A 9,080-nucleotide genomic window follows, 5' to 3' on the forward strand; every position below is an offset into this window, starting at 1 on the left:
CACAAATCAGAAGCACCTACAGCTACAACAACAGATTCATAAAAATAATGCATATGTTTTAAAAAAAAAAAGTTGTTTGAGTAACAAGTGTACACCAGAAAAAGACTCTTCGCACATCTGTATCTTAAAATACTTAAGCAATAAAGACCAAATTTGGTCTTAAAAAAGTAGCTCCAAACCCAAGACCTTGTAGGCAAAGCTTCAGAGCAAGTTCTTTTACAGATGAATTAGAAACTCCTGAACACATTTGGCTTAACAGAAATGCTGTCTGATTTATGACAAGCACAACTGTAATATTCTGCATTTAATTCAGATGGTAGGGTCCAAGCAGGGACCAAAGCCAAGATTTTTAGTGACAATATTAAAAGCTGCCAACACTTTTGCACAACACTTTGGAAACATGACCTGTTGTGAACTACCCTCCCTGGTGTTATAAAAAATAAGCACATTGTCGTTTGAAATTTACCTAGAGAAGGTGGGACTTCTATACAAACGAGTTTTATTTCTTGGTCAGATTTTTCACTCAAAGATGGTAGTTAATTTTTTCCTCTTAAAACGCTTTTCTTCACCTCTACCCTTCCCCCTCTACCCCAGAGATGGATGGAGCGTGTGAACACAAACAAAATTAAATAAAACCCTCTAGGAGAAGGAAACTGATTTCAGCTTCAATACAAAGCCTTCTATCCTCTATTGCATACACACACACACACACACACACACACACACACACACGCTTGCACTTGTTAGAGCATTTTAAGATGTCATATTTGGAGCCTCCCAATCCTGACAATGTCTCTTTTTAATTACAATTGGTAGTTTTATGGGAGGAGAAATATTTCCACACACATTCATTCCCACCCAGTGGTTCTGAGCATCAGACAATAGTTACACCTCAGGGCAGGGAGAACGGGCTTAGACCTCCACAGAGAGATAGAGTCCCCCAGTTGCCAGCTCACATGTGGAAGAGCAACAAGAGACACTTCCCAGAAAAGTTAGAACCTCTTCTAAATTAGCTGTACTACTTAGGGCTTATTTCCCAAAAATATATAAGCCACCTTGAAAGAGACAACAGTGGCAACATGCATAGAGATTTCTGACAAGGATAGGGTTTGAACTTACAGTGCATGGGTGCAGCTCAGGTTCAATGACCACAGCATTTCCCTTGAGCCATCAAATTATTGTGAAAATACAGAGCAAATCCACATTTTAACAGAGCCTTAGGGCTTGTCTACACTGGCAATTTACAGATCTGCATCTTTCTCGCTCAGGGGTGTGAAAAAACACCCCCCTGAGCGCAGCAAGTTTCAGCGCTGTAAAGCGCCAGGGTAGACAGTGCACCAGCGCTGGTAGCTACGCCCCTTGTGGAGGTGTGTGGACGCTGTGCTGCGATCACACAAGCCACGTTAAAGTGCTGCCGTGCTTTAACATTGCCAGTGTAGACTAGCCCCTCGTCTTGCCGCACATGTGCATTTCATTTTCTTTGGCTCCACCTACTTTCCTAACTTAACCCTGAATACCTTCTACATCAGTGGTTCCCAAACTCCCTCCTCCCCAACCCCAGATACTATTTTGAGGGCATTGGGGAAGTTTGTGGGCCACAGATGGCCTGTGAGTTTGAGATCCCTGATGCATATGTATTGAGAAAACGTTCCCTGCCACAAATTGCTTACAAACAAGGGATAGCACCATTCAGTGGCCTCAAATTGGTGCTGTGAGTGAATGGCACTCTACATAAACAATAAAAACCACCTTAACACCAGATGCTCTCCACCTGTACTACATTATCAGAACTGAAAGGCACATCCTCTGAATTATGGACTTGAAGGTAAGACACTGAAAAATGGTTTATCCAAATGAAAACAAACAAAAGCATACATGTGGACAACCAGATACAATACTTTTAGTCTGCCTACGAAGCAGGACTGGTTTGCTGAACATATTAATTCAATTTGCATTGAGTACCAGAACTCAGCATATAGCCTCCATTTAAGCAAGCTTTTTTTTTTTTTTTTTTTGGGTTATTTGGAAAAAGCAAGTATAGTGTGGAAAAAAACCCCTGACTTCTACAACATCAATTCATAACTTCTGGCCCACCACAGTAACACACAGATGATGGGCGAAGGGGAACAGAAAGGGACAGTGGGAAAGATGTGAAGGCCAAAAGTTAATTGATTCACTAGCCTGATGTCAGTTATTGGCAACCTGGGGCCTGATCCAACTCCCATATAAATCAGTGGGAGCTGGATTGGGCCTTTAGGGAGGTTCATGCTGGAGGAGTATACTTTCTATTAGTAAACATAGTACTGCACAACACCTAGCCAAAGGGCTGTTCATGCCCCAGTTCCAGTCACCACACTACCTCTGGTTGTTGAGTCAGCTGTGGTTTTGGCCTCTATCCTCAATGGCACCTGAATCCTAGAATTAAGTTAGCTTTTGTGGAATTGGCTGGTTGTTTTAAACAGAGTTGGCAGTTTTTTAAAGAGACATTATTAAGGGCACACAAGCAAACTATCCCATTGCATAGGAAAGACAGGAAGTATGGTAAGACATTGTGCTGGCTTAACCAAGAGATCTTCAATGACCTGTAACTCAAAAGAGTCATACCAGAAGTAGAAACTAGATCAAATTACAAAGGATGAATAAAAAACATCACCACAAGCATATAGGGATAACACTGGAAAGGCCATGGCACAAAACAAGGTTAAACTACGTAGGGATATAAAGTGTAACAAGAAAGCATTTTACAAATACATGAGAAGCAACAGGAAGACCAGGGTCAATGTAGGCCCATTACTTAGTGAGGAGGGAGAGAATTACAGAAAACATAGTCCTAGCATATGCACAACGTGCCTCAGGAGGCATGTGACCAGGATTCATCGACAAATTTGGTCCGCTGGTTGGCTTCCCTGGGTTTGGGGTACTGATGAGGAGTGGGATGTGAACGCTGATTTATGTTCCCCTAGAAAATGCATTGATGGCCTAAGTCTTAAATGCCTGCTTTGTTTCAGATTTCACCAAAAAGGTTAGCAGTGATTGGATGACTAAGAGTGAACATCAGCATAAATTGGGTGGGATCTGAGGCGAAAATAGGAAAAAAAAAAAAAAAAAACAAATTAAGAATTACTTAGGGCACGTCTTTACTAGCAAGGTTAAAGCATTGCTCCGGCAGCGCTTTAACGTGGCTTGTGCAGACGTGGCACAGAGCTGGGAAAGAGCTCTCCCAGTGCGCTAAAAAACCATGTCCACAAGGGGAATAGCTACCAGCGCTCGTGCACCGTCTACACTGGCACTTAACAGCGCTGAAACTTGCAGCACTCGGGGGCGGGATGGGGGTGGTGTGTGTGTGTTTTCACACCTGAGCGAAAAAGTTGCAGCGCTGTAAAGTGCCAGCGTAGACAAGCCCCTGGACAAGTTAGATGTCTTCAGGTCCGCAGGGTCTATGAAACACACCCTAGAATAAAGAAAAGGAGTACTTGTGGCACCTTAGAGGCTAACCAATTTATTTGAGCATAAGCTTTCGTGAGCTACAGCTCACTTCATCGGATGCATCCTGTGGAAAGTGTAGAAGATCTTTTTATACGCACAAAGCATGAATAAATACCTCCCCCCACCTCACTCTCCTGCTGGTAATAGCTCATCTAAAGTGATCACTCTCCTTACAATGTGCATGATGGAAATGGCCCAACTTGATTATCATGCACATTGTAAGGAGAGTGATCACTTTAGATAAGCTATTACCAGCAGGCAAGTGAGGTGGGGGGAGGTATTTTTTCATGCTTTGTGCGTATAAAAAGATCTTCTACACTTTCCACAGTATGCATCCGATGAAGTGAGCTGTAGCTCACGAAAGCTTATGCTCAAATAAATTGGTTAGTCTCTAAGGTGCCACAAGTCCTCCTTTTCTTTTTGCAAATACAGACTAACACGGCTGTTACTCTGACACCCTAGAATACTTAATGAACTGGCTGAAGAGATCTCTGAGCCACTAGTTATTATCTTTGAGAACTCATGGAGGATGGGATGGGAGAGATACCAGAGGACTGGAAAAGGGCAAATATAGTACCTATCTATAAAAATGAGAATAAGACCAACCCAGGGAATTATAGACCAGCCATCTTAACTTCAGTACCCATAAAATAATAGAGAAAATAAACAAACAATCAACTTGTAAGCACCAAGAAGAAAATGAGAAACAAGTAACAGTTAACACGGATTTGTCAAGAACAAATCATGTCAAACCACCTAATATCCTTCTTTGACAGGGTAACAAGCCTTGTGGATGGAGGGAAAGCAGTTGATGTCATCTTCTCAACTTTAGTAAGGCTGTCTTCTCATCTTCTCAACTTTAGTAAGGCTGTCTTCTCATAAACAGACTAGAGAAATATATACACAAACCTACTATAAGGTGGGTGCACAACTGACTGGAAAACTAAACTCAGAGAGTAATTATCAATGGTTCACGATCGAACTGGCAGAGCATGTTGAGTGAGGTCCCAGAGGGATCTGTCCTGGGTTCAGTTCTATTCAATATCTTCATAGATAATTTGGATAATGGCATAGAGAGTACACCTATAAAGTTTGTGGATGGTATCCCACTGGGAGGGATTGCAAGAACTTTGGAGGACAGGATTAGAATTCAAAATAATCTTGACAAACTGGAGTAATGGTCTGAATTAAACAGGCTGAAATTAAAAAAGGACAAATGCAAAGAACTACACATAGGAAGGAATATCAACTGCACATGTACAAACTTGGAAATGACTGCCTGGGAAAGAGTACTGTAGAAAAAGATCTGGGGGTCATAGTGAATTCCAAATTAAATATGAGTCAACAATGTAATACTGTCGCAAAAAAACCCAAACATCATTCCAGGATGTATTAGCAGAAGTGTTGTAAGCAAGACACGAGAGGCCTCATCTGGAGTATTGTGTCCACTTCTGGGCACCACACTTGGGTAAAGTTGTGGACAAATTGGAGAAAGTCCAGAGGAGAAGCAGTAAAAATGATTAAAGGTCTAGAAAACATGACCTATGAGGAAAGATTGAAAAAAAATTGGATTTGTTTAGTCTGGAGAAGAGAAGATTAAGGGGAGACATAACAGTTCTGAAGTAAATAAAAGGTTGTTACAAGGAGGAGGATGATAAATTGTTCTCCTTAACCTCTGAGGACAGCACAAGTAGTAATTGGATTAAATTGCAGCAAGGGAGATTTAGGTTAGATGTTAAGAAAAACTTCCTAATTATAAGGATGATGAACCACTGGAACAATTTACCTAGGGAGATTGTGGAATCTCTGTCACAGGAGGTTTTTAAGAATGGATTAGACAAATACCTGTCCGGGATGGTCTATATTGGGGTAGTCAACAGGCAGACCGCGGGCCAAATCCACATTGCCAAATGCTTTTGAACGGACCCTGAAATCATTTATTTATTTATTTATTATTATCATTTTTATTATTATTGTCTCTGGAGTCTGGACCTTGGGTTTAACTTGACCAAAATAATGTGGACCTTGACAAAAAATAATTGACTACCCCAGTATAGATAATTAGAGCTCTGCACGGATACAAAATTTGTATCCACATCCGATCCGTTATCTGCAAACTTGGTCCACGGATATCCACCAATTTGCAGGGCTCTACAGTTAATACTGAATCCTGCCTCAGTGCAGGGGACTGGACTAGATGACCTAACAAGATCTCTTCCAGTCCTACATTTCTATTCTATGATTCGCTTCCTCACATTAAAAAAGAAATAGGTCTTCCTTTGCATCAGGGAGTCATTTTGGTTATCCTGGATGCTCTTGGACCAAACCTGCAATAATTTAATCTTTTTCCAGTAGTGACTGGCACTTCTTGAATTCTGCCATTTTGTCTGAAAGCCACTTCCAGAGTCATGATTTTGGACAATGTTCATCAAGTGACAGCCAGCCTGGATACCCAACAGGCTATTGGCCAAGGAGGCTGATCAACCTGAAGACAAATCTAGCGCCAGCATTCAGCAATTCAAAAGAACAGAGGTAAACTCAGTAGCTACCTACCAGGCTATAAACACGAGCATGGGCTTCTTAGGTAAGCAGTCAGAGCAGACATGTAGCACAAAAACCAACATTTTGCAGAGTTGCCACCTAGAATTCTAACAGAGTCTCAACTGATTCAGTTGAGAAGAGGCATATTTCTCCTCCACATTGGGAGAATACATTTTAAAACACACCCAACACCCATTCCACCTACACCAAGCATAAAAACTTGATTGTGCATGTCCACCTCAATTCCAACAGTCTCTGAAAAAGGGTTCGCAAAAAGGAAAGGAGTACTTGTGGCACCTTAGAGACTAACCAATTTATTTGAGCATAAGCTTTCATGAGCTACAGCTCACTTCATCCTTGAAGTGAGCTGTAGCTCACGAAAGCTTATGCTCAAATAAATTGGTTAGTCTCTAAGGTGCCACAAGTACTCCTTTCCTTTTTGCGAATACAGACTAACACGGCTGTTACTCTGAAACCTGAAAAAGTGTTGTGTGTTAGTACAGTTTCAACCTGAAATAACTCAGCCCTCTACTCAAACTTGACTTTTTGGCTCAGTGCGGAGAAGTCCTCAGATAAGAAAGTGGATCCACTGCAATAACTTTTCCTGTTTTCTTTTCAGCAACAAGTACTGCATAACAATAACTGAACTTTCAACACAGGAGGATGCTCATTGTGCCACAGCACATAAGTATGTCAGCAGCTATTTATTATTTTTACAATGCCCAAAGCATGCTGGGTGCTGGGACTACTTATTGTTTATATTTCATACAATTCGTTTTGTGACATCTTCCTCTCAAAGTCCAATATGTGCAAGGATTAAATTGTCCATCCCTAAAAGATTTTTAGATGCTCCACAAGATTTTTAGTTTATTCTATATGAACATAGTCATTTAATAAAGGATACTGAAGCCTAGTTGAAAAACTAGCTTTGGCTGGCTCAAACTCTGAATTGGTGAATTACCCCTATTAAAATATTTAAGAGCAGATATTGGTTTAACACAAGAACACTGAAAGTTGTCTTAGGCAACCACCCTATAGACATGGAGACATCTCATCTATTAAAGATCAAACAAAGTTGGATTGTCTAGTGAATACAGGTGGGATAGCAAGATTCCTGGGTTCAACATCTGACCAGATGTGTGCCCTTGGGAAAACTACTTGCATACTTGTAAAATGGGAACAAGAATTCAGATCTCGTGTAGATTACTTGGTTACAGTTTCCGGTGCTTACTCAGTAGAAACCCACATATGCAACCAAAAACAAAGGACTGGACTAATGAGGACATGTTCTAACTACGATTACTGGGAAACTTGAGGTTAATGTAGATCAGTTTACTAAGACTGGGAGATGATTAAGTTGCCTACTAGACACTGGATATTGGCTCCTAGGGCAGATTTCACCACGAACAGCGAGAGAACACAGGACGTTCTGCTTCTTCAGCTGTATCTCCTGCCCTACCTGTTTTCGCATGGTATTCATGACTCCCATAAAGCTCGCCAGCAGTTTCGCTTCTTCTCGGGCTGCAAGTTTCTTCTCTGTTTTCTTCTTGTTGCTTTTTTCCGACCCAGAGGCTGCCATGCTCCCCTCCTCTCACCACCAAGAAAACAAAGGCTGGCAGGACCCACACAGGCCCATGCACAGCAGCCAAAGGAAGCCAATTATAACACACCAAACTGCCCTAACCAAGATCCCAGACGGACGAGTAGGCTGCGCAACCACGCACTGCAGAACCTCCTGCTGCTTCTGCAACCAAGCAGCCAGCACGGCGAGTCACCTGGGCAATCACCTGCCGCGGCAGCCGGAGGAGCAGGGCTGATCAGACCCCAGAAGAAGCCGCAGGGCCAACCAGCCCCTAGTGCAGACGCCTGGGAACGCAGCCTGGGGCCCGCGGACTGCAGCGCTCCGGGGATAGTGGGGGCGCGCGACACATCAGCCGCCAGCGTTCTACCGATAGAACACGAGCTCCCAGAGAAGCTCCTACATCATGCCCAAACAGGGCGGAGGGAGCGGCCTGGCGCACACTGACGTCATAGAACGGCGCGGGGTCTATCCCTCGTCTTCCTCCTACCCTCACCGGCGTTCTGGAGCCAAACAAACAAACGACGAGGACAAGGAGGTGGAACGGGTCACGTGATTGGTTTATTAACGGGCGGGGGAGGAGGGTTGAATTAAGTGCGCAGTGCGCACGCGCACGGCTGAAGGTGCTGGGAGGGCCCCACGGTGGGCGGGCGCGCACGCGCGCGTCTGTGCTTTGCAGAGGGGAACAGGGTTGTGCAAACCCCGCGTCTTTTACTGTGTTATCCGAGCTGCCAGCTGCAGCGGTTCGGAGGCATGCATTGTTTACGGGGAAAAGTAAAAACTGGTTCCTGACAGGCTTTGTCCCTGTGTCCCCCGCCCCCATCCCCTTCCCTTTTATGGAGGAAACAGCTAGTCGCTGCTTGGCCTCAATCCAGCCCAGAGCATACGGGCACCGCCCCATGCAAAACGGAACCAGCCGCTGTGTGGTCACAATCCCATTCGCCCGCCAGAGACTGAGAACAAGTGTAGCTGCTGTTCTTGCACTTAAACAAAAATTCTGATATATCCCGGAACAATAATACCATGAATGCCTGCATCCTGCCAAATTTTAGACTAGTCCGCCAAAAAAAAAATCTGGATTTTAGCACATCCTTTTACATTTAACTTCAATTTGGTGTTTGTATTCTGCTGGTATGACTAATTTTGGCCGCATAACTATCCCTTCCCCCAGTTTTAGCATCTCAGTTTAGTACATGGATATGCAGCATGTCCTAGTCCACCAGAAGAAAACAGATCTCAAAGAACCATGGTACAAAATCTAACTGTTCCAAGTTTTTGCAGCATTGTTATGCCAGGATGCATTGGACTTTGGAGTTTTTTGATGCAACGGAAGCAGCTAGACTTCTTGAATCAGTGAAAATCTGGGTGTTGGGGTTGAAACTGGCAGGATACAGCTTTTATCTAGAGGATAGTCCCACTTTGATTTGTAAGTGCTCTACTTTTAATTCTGTGCTGCCAAGGTTTTATAACTGAG

General features: G+C 43.2%; 1 protein-coding gene across 4 annotated transcripts in view; it reads right to left on the bottom strand.

The window, feature by feature from the left end:
* The window catches only part of KLHL7 (kelch like family member 7), a 42,967-nt gene extending 34,851 nt beyond the window's left edge, over nt 1-8,116 (bottom strand). Inside the window, exon 1 of one of the 4 annotated variants that reach the window (XM_077811384.1) lies at nt 7,815-8,115. Coding sequence is in view for 2 of the 4 variants with exons in the window: in XM_077811382.1 (XP_077667508.1) it covers nt 7,487-7,606 (120 nt within the window). In the remaining 2 variants the exon portion in view is untranslated. Of the gene's footprint in view, nt 1-7,486 lie in introns of all 4 variants that reach the window. The other 3 variants (XM_077811383.1, XM_077811382.1, XM_077811385.1) reach the window with 3 other exon arrangements.
* Between the last annotated feature and the right edge of the window lie 964 nt (nt 8,117-9,080).

Source organism: Eretmochelys imbricata, chromosome 2 (assembly GCF_965152235.1).
Source record: "Eretmochelys imbricata isolate rEreImb1 chromosome 2, rEreImb1.hap1, whole genome shotgun sequence".
NCBI classification, from domain to species: Eukaryota; Metazoa; Chordata; order Testudines; family Cheloniidae; genus Eretmochelys; species Eretmochelys imbricata.